Source organism: Candoia aspera, chromosome 3 (genome assembly GCF_035149785.1).
Source record: "Candoia aspera isolate rCanAsp1 chromosome 3, rCanAsp1.hap2, whole genome shotgun sequence".
Lineage (NCBI taxonomy): Eukaryota > Metazoa > Chordata > Lepidosauria > Squamata > Boidae > Candoia > Candoia aspera.
Genome location: NC_086155.1, coordinates 2,602,913 through 2,622,317, shown reverse-complemented (window position 1 = coordinate 2,622,317; position 19,405 = coordinate 2,602,913). Strand labels below are relative to the sequence as shown.

The following is a 19,405-nucleotide window of genomic DNA, read 5'->3' as shown; positions in this document are numbered from 1 at the left end:
CACTTTGCTGCTCCTGGGTGGACAGACTGCCCAAGCTTGTCCTTTGAATAAGCAGCTTGTGCTTGTCTGCTGGTGATCCTTGGAACTGCCTCCCCCAACTCGGCACCTGCCAGGCCTATTGACAACATCCACTCTCTGGCTATCACGGCCCAAGTTGTGGGTGATGGGTGCTGTAGTTAAATGCATCTGGGGAGCGCTGGATTGGGGAGACCTGCTCCCCCCGGGCCCTGCACAATTCCTCCACCTTTGCCCACCCTGCTGCGCCTGGCCTTCCCCATCCCCTGCGATCCCAGAGTTCGCGCAGCTGGTGCTTCTGCAGGGAAAGCCGAGGGACGGGCCTCGGGGAGCCCCCCGCTCACCCAGGAGAAAGGAAGGAGAGCCAAGAACCAGGCCGGGAAGCACTGCTCAAACACCACAGTTTTATTAAAGGATTGAACTTCCACCTTCAAATCCACCTTATTTTCTCTTCTCTAATAAGTGGCTTGCGTGAGCCTGGAGACGGAGGGCGGGCGGGCAAACTTGGGGCGCAACATCCAAGCGTGGACCCCAAGGCCTGGCGGGGGCAAATGGGGCTCCCCTGGGCTGGGTCCCCACCAGGCTGCCTTTGTGACCACCTGGGCGGGGTTGTGAAAGGGGGGCTAAATGGGGCGCGGGCCTGGAGAGGGACAGCACAGCCAAAACACATAAATACAGACATACAGTTAACAAAAATAGTATTATTGTATTCACAACTGAATAAAAACTACTCTTCAATATATACAGCAGATCTTGTATATTTTCAGGAAGGGGCAGGCAAGCGGCAAGGACTCCCTGGTCTTTTTGTGGGGGGTGGAGGGCTGGGCCGGGGGGGGGGGTCACCGGAATCCGCGGGGGCGGGGCGGGGACACTTGCTGAGGAAGGCTGGACTCCCTGGGGGGAAGGGGCCCATCATGCTGCCACTGCTGCAGGCAACACCCCCCTCCCCAAACCCAGACCTGGCTGTCCTCCTCCCCAAGGACACCTCCCGCCCTTGGCTGCTGCAGAGGCCAAGGGGGACGCAGATACCTGTCTCTTCCCCGCACTCACTTCCAGCCGCACCCAAGGGGGCTCAGAGGCTGGTTCCTCCACCCTACCTTGGTAACCCTTCCCTTCCCCACATCTCCTCCACCAACCCTTTGCTCGAACAGACCTGATATGCTCCCCCCACCCCAAATCCTCAGATCCCACAACTCTGTCCACTGATCTAACACTTGCAGGAAACCCCAAAGCACAGCCCCCCACCCCCCAAGTCAAGAAAGCAGTCTCTGACCCATGGCTTCCTCTGCAGCCTCAGAAACCGCAGACCTGCCCCCACTCCTCCCCCTCTAGCACAGGGCACCCCCTCTCCCCCCTTGCGGGCACTGCTGGTGTCTGCTCTTCCTGGAAGTTCCTTGGGCAAACGCCAGGGAGGGTCCCCAGAGGGCCCGTGTTGCAATTAGCGGCTGATGGTAAACACCTTCCAGAGGCTGTGCCAGATAACAGAGCGCAGCCCCCCCGCCCCCCCAGCAGCAGCCTGTCACAAGCCTGCTCTTTTCCGCAGCCGGTCGGGGTGGGGGAGCGCAGGTCGCATCCTAGATAACAGAAAGGCTGGGGCAGAGGATCTGGGATTCCTTCCCAGGGCAAAGGGGCTCAAGGATCTGCTTCGAGGCGCCCAGCCTGTGGCTGTTCTGGGGCCGTCCCCTGATGAAAAGGACAACCGGCCCCAGCTGCCATTCCTGGTCAGCAAGGACACACAACTGCCGGCACACTGGCAGCAGTCAGATGGGCAGGCCTGGGGAGGCTCAGCGAAAACCGGAAGCCAGCACCCCTTTCCCACCAACCATCCTGCCCCCGCCCCCTGGCACGGGGCTTCCTTAGCAAGCCCTGGAAACAGCAGAGGCTGCAGCTGCTGATGCAGAGCCTTGGCCCCCTTGGGGCAGACCATGGGCCAGGCACCAGCAAACCCCTCTGATGTGGCGGGGCACTGACTGGCAGGGTCCGTGGGGCAGAGAAAGGGTTCGGTTATGGCACACCCACTTTGCAAGGCCTGGCGTGCCTGCCGCTTCCTCTCCCCCTAGCGAAGCTTTGCCCCCTGGAAGGGGTCCCCGTCCTGCACATCCCCTGGATTCATGACCACGGGCTGTGCAGCTGTCAGTGTTTCCGGGTCTCGGCGCTCCCCACGGGGAGATGCGTACGATATGTCTAAGATTCACATAACGGTGAGTTGGGGGAAGCCATGCGATGTGTTTTCTCACTTGCCAAAGCCTTGTGTGGCAGCCCCTCCCCTCCCCTCCCCAAAGAGACCCCCAAGGGCCTGGTCTGCAGGGGAGCAGGCAGGGAGCGGCTTGAACAACATCAATTGCTACTGCAGCAACTCCTTGCAATGAAAACGAGCAGGGAAGCCTCCTGGGGGAGAGCAAGGCTCGGAGGGCCCCCTCCAGGATCTGGGCACAGGGTCAGGGAAGCAGCCCCTCTGCCGGATGGCTGGGTGGTGGAACAACAGCCAGGGACTGGAGGAGGCCTTGGGGCCGGGGGGGGTGGGTGGGGGCGGCAGGAGGCACCAGAAAGAGGTCTGTGAGTTGCTTGGGGGGGGTGAGCCTGGGGTCGGAGTGGGGATTCGCAGTGCAGAGCCCCTCCTCCCCACCCCCTGGAATGATTACAAGGCCGAGTATAGAGTGCTGGAGCGATGCCGGCGGATGAGGCGGGCGGGCAGGTGGGCGGTCAGTCTCTGGCTATTTGCGGCTCAGCAGGGAGCCCAGGAGGACCACGCCTGCCACGGTGGCCCCCGTCCAGAGCCACTTGTTGAAGCGCTCCTGGCCTTTCCGGCTCTTGGCGGCCGCGTCGTTCCCGTAGAGGTCCACAAACCGCTCCTGGAAGGAAGGAGAGAAAGGAGGATGAGGTGAGACGCTGGAAAGGATGGAGACGGGGAGACAGGATTTCTGCCGGCCCCTGGGACCACGGTGGGAAGTGAGCAGGTGGGCACCCTCTGGGAGGAGGCAGGGCAGAGGGCGGTGGGGTCCTCTCCCGGGACGGGGAGAACCCCTCTCGCTTGCGTTTCCGCCACAAGGGCTTCCAAGTGGCCTCAATCCAGCATCTTCGGGGAGGGGGCTGTCTTTTGCTTGGGTGCGGCTGTCAGAAGCAGAGCGCGTCCAGCACTCCCTATGCACATAGCCCCCACAACCCCCATGAGCAAATGGTGCAGGAATGGGACGCTGAAGCACCCCACTAGGGCACCTTCGAAGGCAGGGGGCTCAGGACTTTGGCCCTTGCACTCTGGAATCCTCTGAGATACCACACCGGTTTCGGGGACTGCACCGTTCACACCTAGACTGTGGATACGGGCGTCTTAATATATCTCACTGGTTCCCCTCAGGGCAACGATCAGATGAGGGCAGCCTTGAAAGAACATCTTGGGTGTCCTGGAGCAGAGAGGATGCCCTCGAGGCCAACCTGGGGCCCCGAAGGTGAGGTTCGGGAGGAGACAGACCTGGGGCACTTCAGGGCCGTCATTCCTGATCACCCCACAGCCTGTCCCAAACACAGGCAGCTTCCTGCCCATTTTGAGTGGAAGGAAAGCCCTTGGGTGTCAGCATGTGTGTGTGTGTGTGGGGGGGAATTGCTTTCTGCTGTTTGCCGTTCACGGAAACGCTGACCATTTAGGGCTCCGATGCCACTTTAAATGGCTCTGTACCCTTTGCATTCCAGGACCCTCCCAGGTGCACCCCCCATGCTAGGAAGGGAAGTGTGGGGGCTGGAAAAACAGCAGGTCCAAAGATACCAGGTGAGTTCATGCTGAAAGGAGTGTTTTTTGGGGGGGAGGGCAACTCTGCCCTAGAGCTCAGGCCTTTCGCCATGATGCCAGCACAGAAGCTAAGCCCAAGGGATGCTGTCTGGCTCACCCTCCGCAGCAGTGCCCTGATAGACTCTGGCAGCGGTGGGCTTAGTCCAAGACTTTTCTGGAAAATGAGGAGAATCTGGAGCTTGGGAGCTTCCCCCTTTAGCTGATTTTTGCAGCTCGCGCAAGCTGAGTGAACAGCCTCAAGAGAAGAGGGGCTTTGGGGGGCAATGCCCGTCTTGGCAGGCCCTCCCTGGACAGGCTCACCCAGCGACTTCCCTGCAGCCAAAGACCCCTCCGGCACTCTCCAAGGAGCCCACCGGTTTTACATTCTTGTGGATTTTGCTCAGGAATACCAGCATCACCTTGACTCCTGCTGCTGTTTTTCTTACCGTTTGCTCGTCTGGTACTTTATGTTCTTAATTTATCTAAACGTTGCCCAGAGAGGTCTGGTTATTGGATGACACGAACATGTAATAAAATGAATAAATTTGCAGAGCCTCCGTGTTTACCGTTTGGCAGTGACAGAAAAGGGCTTTCATTTTCTATTTAAAACCTTGCTGGACGCTGGAGGGAGAGAACGGCTGTTCTTCTGAAGCGCGGGGCAGCCAGAGAAGTGTAAGAACGAGGGGCCGCCATCTAAAGAGCAAACCTCCCACCAAATTTTCGGCACTTTCTCCGTTCCCCCCCCGCACAGACCCTGTGGAAATGCCTTTCCAAGTCACCGTCTGAAAGGGGGTGGCTGGCATTTCTTTCAGCCCTAGCCCAAGGTAAGAGGGGAGTTTCCCATCTGCCTTTCCCTCCAGGCCTTCCGATATCCCACCCCAGGGTCCAATTTCACAGCCCTCTGTCTCCACCGCAGCCTAATTTTCCTCCTCTGGCCCGGATTCGTCACTCTGAGTGCCATTCTTCCCAAACCGATTCTCAATCCTCGCTTGGCACTGGAAAGGTTCTGCCTCAGCGTTGTTCTCAGGCACCACGTCCCTCTCCCCACAGAACTCTGACTGCGAACATCCTAACGACGTTTGGCCCTTGGATGCCGGGAAGATCAGTGAAGATGCACACGGCCGGCGCTTCACCGGTGCGTGTGAAATAGCGCACGCGCCATGCTTTCCAAGACTGGCATTGTTTTTGGAACTTCTGTGGACACGGAGAGGGCAGTGGAGAGGAGGTCCGGGCTTGTGCCCAGGCTGGATGACCTGGCAAGCCAGGCCGCAACGTTCGCTCGGAGCACGAGATTTATTTATCACGAAGGGGGCGAAGGGAGGAAAAGGCTTGTGGCACAGGCTGGAGGCGAAACACGAGTCTCGCCACAAGGCTGCAGTGAGAGGAAGGAGAACTTCATTCTGGAAGCACCCAGCCCAGTGTGCCCAAGGACAAACACCCTGTGACAGCTGGGGAATTCTAGGAGTTGGAGTCCACCCATCTTCAAGGGGCCAAGGTTGAGAGGGCAATGGCATTTGCTGCAGGCATCCCAAGTTCTCCAGGAGCTCTTAAGGCAGCGTCTTTGAAGCTTCCTCTTCCACGCCTAACAGCACTTGGGAAATCCAGATCAACCTGGCCACACCATCTTTCCGGGAAGAAGACGAGCTCTTGCTTAATAGCCAAACACCCAAGAAGGGGCAACCTAAGAAAGCAAGCCCATTGCCTCATCAACCGCTGATGCATTGCTTCTCTTGCTGCGGCCAAGAGCCAAGTCCCTGTCCTGTCCACCCACCTCTGTGTCATGTGCACACCACACTCACGCATGCAGGCCATGAAAAGACACTCCCCACCGCCCCAGCCTGGCTCATGATCCCCTTGTGATGTTTCAGGACCTGTCCCTCTGCTGCTGGCTCATCTGTTGCACAACTGGTCATGCCGCCCAGCCCCATTCCTTAGCAGCCCTGCTGTCAACAACGTGTGTGTGTGTGTGTGTGTGTTTTGGGTCGTGCAAGCAGGGATCAGCAGGACAAGCTCAACTTGGCTTCCAATCCAGCCTCAGGGGCCCCAGCCTGGAAGAGGGTGAGGGAGCAATGAAGGGAGCTGGGCAGCAGGGCTTGGCAGCCACAGACCACAAAGCATGGCATCTGAGGCCTGGGGATTGGGTGTGCATGGAGGCCATGAGTTCCCCTCTCTATTCAGGGGGAAACCCCAATAAAGCAGCCCAAACGTAGAGGGGCCTGGCCTCTATTTGGGCACGTTCAATGAAGGGAGCCCAACACCTCTCAGGCTAACCAGGACCCCTGTCGAGAGTCTTCTCCTGCCTTGTCTACCCTGGAGCTTGCAGTGCAACCTTCCAGCCTGGTAAAGCCAACCCTCGGCTGGGCCGGATGGCTTCCTGCAGGGCCACCAGAGAGCACAGCGAGACCACCATCGGCATCAGGAGCCAAGTGGGGGCTCTTCTCAGGCAGGCTGGCAGGCCTCTTTCGTGATGGCTTCCTTGCCCAAGGATCTGTGCCCAGGGGTTTTGCTCCAGCTGCAGAACACACCTGCCCTCACACCACCCCAGCCCCATCACACCTCCCTGCCTGCTCCAGGCCTTGGCCGCTGTCCATGTTGAGGCCTGCAGCAAGGGGCAGGGGGAAGGCCACCCAACAGCATCTTCCCTGCTTCTGCTGCTATGGCGCCCTGGACTCCTGCAAGGGCCACACCGTGGTCCTTTCTGGACTGAGAAGAGGCGGCAGCTGGTGGCAGCGCTCCCTCCTTTCTACGCTGCCGTTCCTCCACTAGGGACTGGGGTCCCACATGACCAGGCTGGGGCCTTCCAGGTAAGGAAAGGCAAAGGGGTGGGCGGCCTACCCACATAACCTCAGGAGGGAGCAGGAGACCGGTGCCCCCCCGCTGCGTCGGGCCACAACTCCCAGCCCGGGCTCCGTGCTGCAGGCCACCCGTCCCTGGCAGAGAAATTGTAAAATGGAGTACCAGCCAGCACGCAGAATGACACCCCACCCCAGGAATGCTGCAGAGGAAATGGAAATGTCGCTTTTCCTTCCCAGCGCCAGGCCCAAACTGGGTGGGGTGGATTATTCCTTTCTGGGCAGCCCTCCTGCCAGTCGCTTCCTCTGGACACTTGGGCCCGATTTATCGTGGATCTTCCTCGGTTACCCTCCCCTGAACCACCGGGTTGCCCCCTCCTTCCTCCGGGGCTGTTCCTCTGCCATCCTCATCAAGCACAGCCCCAGCTTCCGAGGGTCGCCATGCAGGGGTCTGGCCCCAACAGGAATGACCACAGGCCACGTGCAGCTCTGGCCATCTGCCTCTGGTTGTCGGAGTGGCACGCAGCTGCAGGGAGGCGTGGCGCTTCTCTCTCTTGCCCTCGATGCCCTTTGACTGCCAAGGCCCTGACGCTCTTGGTGAGCATCTTCCTGAGAGCAACTCAGCGAAAGCAAGCTCTGCCATTCCCAGTCTGTGGAAAACAGCAGAAGGACTCGCTGGTCCCTCGGCTCGAGGGCACCTTTTACCCGCCATCTCTGAAAGTTCACAAGGATGGTTGGATGGATGGAACTGCCTGGTTATTTTGCTTCCAGCAGCTGACCAGACGAGGAAGGGTGGGGGGGGTGTGGTCCAGGGCCCTCTGGTGACTCAATGGTGGGAGCGGGACTCAGTCCCACAAAACCAACCCTAGCTGGCTTGGTTTCATCCCACTGAGCTGCTTCCACTCCTACTTTCCGTCTGGAAAGCGAACTGGCACTAACTGGGTGGCACATCGCTTGCCACCGAGGAGAACACATACGGGAACGGGGGTCAGAAATCCTCCCCATCCCCATCTGAGCTGCCATGAGCACCCTTGGGCTAAGCTGGCATTTGTAAGATAAGCCGGTGACTCTCAACCTTGGCAACTTTAAGGTGCGTGGACTTCAACTCCCAGAATTCCCCAGCCAGCAAGGCAGGCGAGCGAGCTATGGGCTTCTTTTCTGTTTTGATTCTTTATGCCTAACCACTCTTTCCATTACTTTCCTAGACTCCCCAGGCTCTCACACCGGGAATCCTCAGGCCAGGGCCCCTAGTGCTCAGCGCCACGTCTGCCAGTAAAACCAGCCCATACGATGGGGTTTCCCAGGGCTTCCAGGAACACTCCAATGCGGCTCCAGGGGAATGGAATTTGAATCTTGGTGAGCTGCCATCAGAAATATTTCTCTGTTCTTTGGGAACTGGAAACTGTGTTCTGGGAGAACCGCAATCGCAGATATTTCAGTGGCTTTTCTGGTCCCAAACTCAGCACTCTGCCGTTTAAACCCAGCAGGGAGTGTTTCCTCTTCGGCCTTGGAAAGGAGATTTGGGTTGCCCAGACCAGAATAGGCAGAGATGGATTTGGCTGTGAACAGTTTGCAGTCAAAACGATCATAACCAAATTTATGCCGTTTTCCTATACAGGTAGTCCTCAACTTACAACCATTCATTTAGCGACCATTTGAAGTTATGACAGGACTGGAAAAAGTGACTTACGACCAGCCCTCACACGTATGACCATCACAGTGTCCCTGCAGTCACGTGATCAAAATTCAGGTGCTTGGCAAATGGATTGTATTTACAATAGTTGTAGCATCCCAGGGCCATGTGATTGCCATTTGTGACTTTCCCAGCTAGCTTCTGACAAGCAACATCAATAGGGGAAACTGGATTTGCTTAATGACTGTGTGATTCACTTAACAACTGTGGTGGTTTGCAGCAAAAAAGGTCACAAAATCGGGCGTGACCCACTTAACAACTGCCTCACTTAGTAACAGAGGTTCTGGTCCCCATTGTGATCGTAAGTCGAGGACTACCCGTAGAGAGTGATCCCATAGGCAAGCTATGAGCAGGGTTTGGGCTTTGTGAACAGAACAGCTGTTTCTAAGAATGGCTGGCTTGTGTTTTTCAGGACATGGAAGAGAACAACAATATAGGGAAGCCGCCGGCAGTAAATCAGCAGTAGTTCAGCTCTGAGTCAAGTGGGATGATGCTGTGTATAAAAGTTTTTGGAGAAAAATTTCTATTGTACCCACATTTTTATCCAGCTGGCTGCCAAGTGAACTAGCTGAGTTACGAAGCAGGTTCTGATCCACAATCGAAAACAAGGCGGCATTCGGAAGAGGGTGAAGGGGCACAGGGAGGGAGGAAGGGACCTGAGTCTTCATGGGCAGAAATCAGCCCCTTTTCATCTGGGTGTGGAAGGGCTTGACTGCTGTCCCCGCCACCACAGGATGTCCCCCCCCCCCCCAGCAGCCTTGGTCCCCTGACCACTCACTAGTGCCAGAGTGGGCTGTCCAACAGCTCCCCAGGCCCAGGACAGCCCCCAATACCCCAACTGAAAAGCTGGTAGTCCAAGCCCAACCTTAGGTGCTTTTCCCGGCAAGGCCCAGCTGCAATCAGGTGGGGAGGGAATCAGAATCAATCCTCTTTCCTAGGAAGGAGGTGTCGTCCTGGCCACTGGAGATAGGAGATGGTGAGGAACATCCATGCAGCTCTTGGTTCCCTCCCTCCCGAGGCCAGATAACAGCCAACAGGAGGGGCAGATGGCACCACCCAGTGCTTGCAGGCCACCCAGCGCGCAGGACCGCCTGCCTGCAAAGTAGAGGCGGGGGGGGGGGGAGAAGGCGGACCTTTCAACAAAGCCGGGAGAGAGATGCTGTGCTTGGAAAGGCAGATGTTTGAGATGACGAACCCTCTGGATAGAAACTCCCCAGATTTCCAGCATGAAAACCTTGCCAGGCAGAAGCAGCACTCGCGATCCCTCCCCTTCATCCACCGCGTGGGTTTTCCCTCTGCCAGGAGGCCCAATAAAGTGGGGCAATGGCACAGAAATGCCATGGGCAAGTTCTGCCATAGCACATGTCCTAGATGGAGAGGAGGGCCGAGTTTTTTGAGGGAGCATTTACCCTGGGATGCACAGGGATCTATTAAACTGAGACAACGAAACAAATGCCGATCCCTGGATCACCCCAACATGCATGTTGTATTGCGAGGATCTGCAGAAATCCTTCAAAACGGCATTTAAGTTTGCAGGCCCAAGAGAGCAGAGGCAATGGCCATCTCACAGCGCAACTACACGGCCAGAGAGAATGAAGTCCTTGTCTGGTCTCCACCCTTTAGTGCTTTTTTCTTACAACAACTATTATTTCAGACAGGAAACATACCTAAAATGGAGAATTGGGCTTGCAAGAAAAATTAATGAAAAAAGAGGGAGCAATGTTTCCGCCAAGGAGCCACGGCCCCTCTTATTTATGGACCATCTGAGACCCAGCCTTGAGTTTCTGGGGGCAACTCAGCACAACCCCCAAATTCTGGGGTGCTGCATCCACAGGACGATGTCAGGAGGCCCTCCAAACCAGTGTCCCATTGGAAGCAGCTCCATCATGTTCACAAGGAGAAGCACGGCTGCAAGTTACAGGCTGCGAACATCTGCAAGTAGAACCCTTTGATGAAAAACGGGGTTGGGGTGAACTGGAACCCCAGGTACATGAGCAAGGAAGTGCCAGCTGGAAAGCTGGGGCTGCTCTCTTCAGTGGACAGCTACCAGCACTGGGGCACCCCCAATGAACTCAGAGGGATACCTCTGAAAGAATACCCTCGGGCAGTGTTTCTCAACCTTGGCCACTTGAAGATGTGTGGACTTCAACTCCCAGAATTCCCCAGCTGTCACGGGGTGTTTGTCCTTGGGCACACTGGGCTGGGGAATTCTGGGAGTTGAAGTCCACACATCTTCAAGTGGCCAAGGTTGAGAAACACTGCCCTAGGGCCTCTTCTCCACTGAAGATGTAGAGCAGGCAACCCTTCAGGGCCAATGACTTATCTTCGTGGGCTGTGATTAAAAAGATGGTTTGAAGAAAACAATACTGGTGCCTGGAAACCTGATCACGCCTATGACAACCAACACGTAAGCCAGAAACAATCACATTCATTGCATCACCAAGTACCTCCGTGGTCATGCACAAGGGCTGACTTTCTACAGAAGAGTAATACATCTCACTTCCGCAAGTCGTAAATTGCCTTTCTTAGGAAACACCGACTGGATGCCAAGGAGCTGATGTAACTGCCGCAGATGTGCCTACCGAACATGCATGGAGAGATATGAAACCCACGAGGAATGGCCAAACTCTTCATCCCTGCAAGTCCTACGATGGAGAAGGTTTTCGAGCTCCTCATGAAGAACGGCCTCAACAAGAAAGGAAATGACCGACATCATCAGGACAGTCAACGTTTTAGCTCTTCTGAAGGGAAAAGAATTGTGTTTTTCAAAGGAAGAAGGCCATTTCTTAATTAAGGAAGAAACCACTTTGTTGAAATCTGGAAGCAGCTGATACTATATACGCAATCTTGCAAAACAATGGTGCTTAATGCTGTTCTAAATAGGGTGCGACCTTTCTTCTACCAACCTATTCTTCTCATTCCAACCAGAGGCTCATTATGGGTAAGGGAATAAGACAGCTAAGAAACCTGATTAACATGACCTATATAACTGTACCAGGTACAGCCAGGAAAACACTGCTAATCTGCAGCCCTTTTACTTAAAATGTATTGAAGGACGGAAGGAAGGAGGGTTGATTCAATTTAGCGAAGAATAATTACAGAACTGCAAGATCCTTCCATTTGATTAGGACTATTCTACCGATAGCACGCTAAGAAAGACGCCAAGAAAATCTGGAGAGATTGTCGTTATGGGGGGGCAGGGGGTGTACTGAGGATCCTTTCGGATTTTGTGGAGAAAATGGGAATGGGATCAAGAAATGGCTGCAAAGACAGTACCTCGATCACCTTGGTCTGGAGGGCTGTTCAGAAAGCACGGACATTATGAGGAAAGAGGAGGAAGCTGCTCTGCTAGTGATGCAGCAGAGCAAAACAATTACGATGCAATGCAGCCTTCCCCGACCTGGTGCCCTCCAGATGTCTGGCCCTTCTTTTTGAAAGCTGCTTTGTTCAAGATGGGTATGGGCCAGAACGACCAAAGCAATCTGTCCTTTTTTACGTGAGGGATCTGTTGATGCTGCATCTCCTCCTCCTTCCAAAAAAGGCCAATGATTTAGAAGCACGGATATCTGGATCCAGACCCTGAGTGTCCAATGTGACAAAGACCCGTCCCTCGCAAGGCTGGGTTCCCTTGCGCAAGGACTGAAACGAGTTGAGGGGGTGAAGTGACTCAGGCCCTGAGCCTCATCAGCCCATCAGTCTGCCTCTCCAGCTCTTTATGGTGGAAAAGGATCTAGACCAGCCCATCGTAGCTGCCTTGAGATTGCTGAGACACATGTAAAGGGGGAAGAATCTGGATTTTCCCAACCAGTCCAATACTTGGGGGGGAGGGATTAATGCTCACCTGCTTAGCAAGTCCTCTGCCTGAGGCCCCTTGGGGAGCGCCACGTGCCCTCCTAGCACGGGCCGGGGGCCACGGTCACAACCACCCCTTCCACCCCCCTAGTCCTGCTCCTCCAAGCGGGGGGTGGGGGTCTTGCCAGCAGGCAAAAGTTCTATGCGGCTCTTCGCCAGCCTCGCGTCCTTTCCCTGGGAAATCGGTGGCATGCCAGAAGCACAGGAGATGGCCCCGGGGCCTTCGAAGACCAAGTCAGCAGATGAACTGCCTGCGAGAGTCTCCCATCGGACAGCCACAGGAGGCATAGCTGGTGGGCAGGGACAGACGCCGGGCTGCCCGGATGCAGCTCACAAACGCTCCTGCCTTCTGATAACCGTTGTTAGTTGAAAAAGGTGCGACCAGTTCCTCCTGATTTTGAACTGCTGTAGATTAACAAGGCTCTCCTCCCGACAAGACAGAATGGAAGATAAAGGTGGACTAGGGGGGATTCAGACAACCATGACTTGCCCCCCTGGCAATAACCACCACGTGACAGCCCAGCGATCTGAACTCTTGGTCAGGCAGGGTCTCGTAACTGAAAGCGCTCGCATGGAAAACATAAAGTCCCCTTGGATCAGCCGCTTAAAGGTTGTCTGAATCTGTGGGCCAGGTAGAGAGACGTAAAGGTTTGTAAGTCACCGGTAAAAGGCTGGAAGGTGCGGTGAGGCTTTCTGCGGGGTGAGGAGATACAGGGGTTTAGCTGGAAGTAGACCAGGTGGGTGCGTCTGCAGGCCTGTAGGGCTGCAATTCCCCATTGCTGGGGATGATGGAAGTAGGAGTACAATACCTCAGGCAGGCCTCAAGTTGCAGAAAGCTAGACTGTGGCAAAAAATAAAAAAAGCCGGTAGCTTTGAGCAGTTTCGATGGTCCTATTCAGCTCCTAGCTCCCCGCAGGCACTAAAGAAAGGTCAGAAACTTGCGGCCACTGAAGAAAAATGTGTGTGTGTGTGTGTGTGCGCGCGTGCACACAGAGGGGTGGGGGCGGGGGTCAGATGCACCAAGTGAGAGGCACAAAGACAAGCTCTGAGCTAGCAGGGAAAGTTTCCGATTCTTGATTGCACGTGGTCTCCAGCTCGTGGAAATCAAATTCTAAGAAAGCCCTCCTCGTCAGCTGGAGATAAACCAAGAGCGCGGGGCTATCGAGGGCTGCAAGCTGTTGGGAGGGACTGCGCAAGAGCCGGGCCCGCTTCAGCTGCAAAACCAGGATGCGCACAGAGGGCGGCAATGGCTGGTTCTCTGGCCTGGGGCAGAACCGGGAATGCCCCAGCGCAGCTACCTCTGGGGTTGGGGAAGAATGTGCATTTCTTAAAGCACATTTCTCTGGCTTCGCCTGTCCACGCTACGCTGGACAACGCCAAGGATGCCAAGCATCACCCTAGGAAATGTGCGGTGGGCATTCTCTAAAGCACCTGGTCCAGCAATACTGCTCTCTCCAGTGATCCTGCCACAAGGCCCTCCTGCGGAGAGAGAGAGAGGCCTCAACCCCAAGCCCAGCCAGAGCAGCTTCTGGACACACATGGGCCGCCTGCGGGTACAGGACCCTGTTGGCACGGGGTAATTTGAGTGCAAGCCTGTTTTTATGAGCAGAACAAAAGCGAAGCAGGTAGCACCAGTCTCAAGCAATACGGCACAGGCTACGCCAGCCACCCATAACCCACAAAAGCGGGCTAGTAAAAATCCGGCAGGCACAGGGCAGCCTGGCAAAGGAGGAAGCACTCAACGCTCTTCTCTGCCAGGAAGTCTTGCCTGCCGACAGCGCCAGGGAGACCGGGTAGTGAAAGAGAGTGCTGATGGGAAGGGGAATGCTCTTTTCTCTGCAGCCAACAGTTCTCCTTTCAGGGGAGGCACATTTGAAGTGCGCAGGTTGATCTGCAGCGATTGGTTGGAGAGCGCTCAGCTCTGGACACTTTTATCTTCCTGTTCAAGGACGCCGAGGCGCATTTGCTGCTAATGTCTGTTAAAAGGCTTAATAAAAGGAACAAGGATGACCCAAATGCCCAAGGCAGCTGCTTATTTCCAAAGGCCCAAAGCGCGCATCTGCTCACCCTACTGCAGCTGAGGAAGATGGGAGAAAACCGCTCTTTTGGGAGGCCAGATCTGAGCTTGATAGGACTTGGGTCTGATCCGGAAAGTTCTGATGCTGCTGCTGCTCTAACGCCCCTCTTAAACCACCCAAGCATTCAGACACACCCCAGCCCCTGAGGACAGGAGGCCCGGGGCGAGGCGGCTGCCCTAGCAGAACAGTTCTGGAGCGCCAAGTTTCGCCAAGGGTTTGGACCGAGACTTGCCTCAATGTGTCTGCGTGCTGCAGGGAAATGCCAGGAATTCCTGAGTTACCCAACCAGCCCTCTGAGGTGGCAACAGTCTGTCTCGGTACACAGGGTGTACCACACGCTCAGTTGCACACTCACCGAGAAGGGTCAGGACACTCCGCAATCGGCTGCAATTCAAGTGGCTTCATATGACCCTGTGGTCATCTCATGACGGCGTAGAAGAGCCGTTGCTGCAGAAGATCAAAGGGTCAGCATCCGGTTTCCATCGTGGCTGGCTCGAGGTCTACAGGAAGCCTCGAGGCAGCGTGTTCAGGTTCCCCACCTGCATCAAGCTTAGAGTTTACCACTTCAAGCGCCAATCTTTCTGCACTGCCAACTTCACTAGTGGGCACTGATGGTCTTGCATTAATTTGTTCTACCCCTTCTCAGAGCTGCGTAAACTGGCAGCCAATGCCACAGCTCAATCACACACTCCCTTCCGTCTGTCCTGGACTTCCTGCTATTCAGCTTCATAGAATGGTTCTGCAGGTACTCCTGTTATGAGAGGGGAAACCTCCCCATAGATGTTCACAGGCCACACATCTGCCTGAGTTGGGTTTCCCTGGCAAATTTCCCCTCGGATACAAAATCCATCCTGGCAACTCTAGGGTGCCACAACATCCACAGCTTAAGCAGGCCTGAAATTCCTGCGTTACTCATTAAGGATTAAGTCTAGGACGGCCTCCTACCTGTTGAGCTTGCGGACTCACCTTTCTGAGGGACAGTTGTTTAGGCTGGCAAGAATTTTACTTCTTTGCTACAACTAGGACACATCTTGAACTGGGCTATGTGGACAGACCCGTGTGATTGGCCTTTGGACTCTGAACCAGCTTGTCCTAACGAGGATTTCAGTCACCGGCCTCTCCGAGTTCAGCTTGTCCACCGCAGGCTACCTCTCTTCAGAAGAACTCTGGGCCAGATTATTGAGGAATAGCAGATACTCTCTCCAGCTCCCCACAGAAGGGACAGAAGCCACACCATAAATCAAAATATCACAAGGCAAAGCAGTGGCCTTACCCCCAATCTGTTTGGCTGCCAGATGAAAGTGGCCATGTTCTTCTGGGACATGTTGCTTCCTGGATTCACCAGAGTCCCGTTCCGTAGCTCAAGGTTTCTCAACCTCGGCAACTTTAAGATGGGTGGGCTTGAACTCCCAGAATTCCCCAGCCAGCATTCTGAAGTTGCTGAAGGTGGGAAACACTGCCATCGTTCACCCCTTTTTCTAACTTGTTCCCAATATCATTAACATCTCCCGGGCCAGAGCAAGAGTGTCTCACATTTTGCATTTTCCAGCACTCTCTGGAACCACCTTGTCAGCTGGAGGGCAGCTGTGAGGGGTCTGGGCAGCTTTCTGGGGATGTGAGGAGGCAGCGAGCCAGGTGCTGCCTCCGTTGCAATGCAAAGGGTGTGAGGGGCGTGGGATAGGTGCAGGTGCCTGGTATTGCAAGGAGGCATTAAATGGTTAATTCCAGTGGGTGTGGAGTGCAAGAATGAGGGCCCCTCCTGCAGAGGAGGGAATGCCAGCAATGGACAGGAAGAAGGGCCGTCAGAGGCTTGAGCGCGGGCTGCGGGCCAAACACAAACAGCACTTGGAACATTCGCTGCCGAGAAAACATGCCGCCCTAGCACCACCCCTCGGCCCATTGGCACCTCTGCCCTCCTGCTTCCTGCTCAGGCTCCTTGCGGGAGGGAGCCGCCACCCAGCTTCCTCTGGCCCAACCCGAAGGCCAAGCTGTGGACGGGCAGCCCCAAAGTGATCACGCTGCGCACAGGCCCCTGGCGGCTGCTGTGCTCGGGGGACAATCTGCGCAGGCTTTCCCTGATGCTCCAGCAATCTCCCTCCGCCCGCTGCGAAACCTGCGTATTGGGCTGACCCCGCTACACGTGAACTGTTCATTATGCTTTTCTCTAGTCAGTGTTCCTCAGCCCTGGCCACTTGAAGATTGTGGACTCCAACTCCCAGAATTCCCCAGCCAGTCATGCTGGCTGGGGAATCCTGGGAGCTGAAGTTCTCCTATCTTCAAGTGGCCAGGGCTGAGAAATGCTGCTCTAGGCACCTAAAAGTGATTCCCTGCCTTTTCAAGGATTTGGGTGGCCTTGATGTTCAACCGTAACTCACGGCTACCAGACGTGCGCCGAAGCACATCAAGACCTTCCAAAGCTCACAAATCCTGGAAAGGCTGCCCCGGAGCAAAGCTCTATCGCTGGACAGAAACTGGACCAGCTTTTCCCAAACACTGTCAGGCACAGCAGGCCCTCCCACCATTGTCCACCCGGCTGATTTGCTGAAGGACCCTTGATGCTCTAGGTCCTCTCCTTCTAAGTTTAAAGAATCAAGTAGCTCTTAAGGCCACAGAGGGAAAGGCACGAGGAACGGGCTCCTGGCTATGCATTTTGGGCTCTTCTTTGCCACCAGGGGTGGGACAGGTGACTCCACCCACGGAAAGCGCTGGCAACCAGGGTGCCCCCAGGGGCCAAATCAGCATCAGGCCAAGCCTGCTGGGCAAAGCCAAAGTGAAAATGGGTTTGCAGACAAGACAGTTGCACCGCACCATGTAAACATCGCCCCAGGTGAGCAAGCAGGAGTCCAAGATTTTCCCTGTTCCCTTCTACTGGCTCTTCTAATCCATCCAGGTTAGATTTCTAGCCTGTCTTTCCTTTAAGAGCAAACATAAAGGTAGTCCTCACTTAATGACCATTCATTTAGTGATGGTTCAGACTTACAATGGTGCTGACATAACCAGCCTACAACCAGTGCTCACACTTACGACTATCGCAGCATCCCCACGCTCACATGACGACAATTTGGGCACTTGGCAACTGGTTCACATTAATGACTGTTGCAGCATCCCATGGTCACCTGATCGTCATTTTCAACCTTCCTGTCCGGCGTCTGGCAAGCAAAACCAGTGGGGAACCGTGTGATTTGCTTAATGACCGTGTGGTCTGCTTAATGACCACAGTGATTCCCTTAATGGCTGCTGCCAAAAATGGCTGTAAAATCGGTTTGGATTTGCTTAATGACCACTTTGCTTAGCAACCAAAGTTCTGGTCCCAATTGTGGCCGTTAAGCGAGGAATACCTGTGCATGTACACTGCTCCCACTTCCAGTGTTTTGCACAATGGCCAACTTGTGAGGTTGCTTGGCTTTAGACAGTGACTGGCTCCAAATCACCCCAGGCACTTCGATGGCTAAGGGCACCTTTGCACCTGGGTGTTCCCTGGGGATGCACAGCGCTTTGGGAAGCCAGCCAAACCAGGGCTCCAGAGCCAGCACAGGCACACACACCACAGCTGCTGGCACCGCCTGAAGGAGGCCGCATCTTATCCTGGGCTCACACACGCAGGAACTTACGTTCTTTGTTCAAGGGGTGGTCACAGGACACAGCTGGGTGTTCTGGAGACTCCTTAGCTCAAACGCCGACTGGCCTGGAATGCGACGGGTGCTGTGGAGACCCCCCTCAAAGGACACCTCTCCTTTGAAGCACCCCGGCAGATGCGGCAGGTGCGCCCAAAGCCCTTTTGGGTTTCAGATCCACGGGGTACCCCAGGCCTGCTCCTGCACTGTACCACGATGATCAAGCACCAGCTGTGTTGTCCCCAACTGAAAACTTTCTGCAGGTATGCAATCTGGGCAAATCCCCTTTCAGGTTTGACCTCTCTCCCCACCCTACCCTCTGTGACATGGCCCACCTTATAGGGTTGTTGTCGGCTAAGAAACAGTGCTTTAAAGCCAGGGAGAATGTTCGTTACCTCGTTGGGCAAGGCTGGCTGATCTCGAAAAGCTGGGCCTGGTTTGTACTCAGCCCGGGCACTGGAGGGAGATCCCAGGGCTGGGGATAGTTAAAAAGCGAAGACAGGGGGGTCTGCTAGGGGCTTCCAGATGGCCGTCTGGGGGAGGGGGGGAGTCCAAAGCCTAGGGAGGCTCCTCTGCCACCCTCCCTTCCAAGCTCTGGTGCTGCCCCCAGGCAGGCCCCCACACCTGAGGGCCGGATTAGCAGGGAGACACCCCAGTGATCGGGGGCGGGGGGGGGGAGCTGCAGGTGCACCAGGGTTTCAACTGTTATGCAAATAACCTCCGTGGGACCAGCTGGTCTCTTTTGGTGGCAAGAGAGGGAATTCCAAGCATTGAGAGCAAATAAGCCCTGATTGGTGGCAATTACGGTTTGACTCAGAGCCGAAAGGGTTAAAGCATCATGGGGAGGGGCTCCCTCCTTCCCTAGGGTTTCCGATCCAACCCCTGCACAAGCCAGCAAGACGCCTGGCTTCACCCCTAGCGACAGACATTCAAGCCCCAAAGCCCTGGAGGGGTTTGAGGATGCCCGGCCCCCCTCCCCCAGCCACCCATCCAGCTGCCTTTGCCAGACAAAGGGATCTGGCGGCTGGTTGGAAGCCACTTCCTGCGGGCAAAGCCCATCCAGGGGGGCATCGCTGGCTTTTCTCAGCCCTGGAAGGGCCGGGTTTTGCTGATGACCAGGGCATGGACCTCAGTGCGCAAGCAGGGAGCCCATCCATGTGTGCCAGGAAGGGGCAGTCAAATGGTGGGCTCCCCACTGATGTGTCAGCAGCGATACACTTGGGGTCCCAATGAGCTTGCACCCTCCTTCACCCACTTCCAGAGGAAGAGAGGTGGGATGTTCTCACCCTGGTCAGGGAATGCAAGGAAGAACGGCAGGGCCACCAGGGTGCCTGCAAAGGAAGAGGGTCCTTCTGGAGCATGAATGACTGAGTATCACCCCGAGGACCCATTTTTTGTTGGAACAGCAGGACCTCAACTCCCTGTGTGGGCCAGCCCTGCCTGGGGAAGGTTCCTGCCCTCCGAGGCCCACTGCAGGCCTGGATTTAGCTTTCAGGGTGCAGAAACCTGAATATGTTAATCTCAAGAGAGGTTCAGCCTTGGCACAAGCTGGCGAGGAGGAGGAGAGGGATGCCTAGTGCAGCTTTTTGAAAAAACAT

General features: G+C 55.6%; 1 protein-coding gene across 2 annotated transcripts in view; it reads right to left on the bottom strand.

Annotated features, from left to right (window-relative positions):
- Positions 1-405: 405 nt before the first annotated feature.
- BCL2L1 (BCL2 like 1) overlaps positions 406-19,405 on the bottom strand; it is a 38,697-nt gene continuing 19,697 nt past the window's right edge. For both annotated transcript variants that reach the window (XM_063296811.1, XM_063296812.1), the window contains exon 3: positions 406-2,867. In XM_063296811.1, coding sequence (XP_063152881.1) covers positions 2,730-2,867 — 138 coding nt within the window. In that variant the 3' untranslated portion in view covers positions 406-2,729. The remainder of the gene's footprint in view (positions 2,868-19,405) is intronic.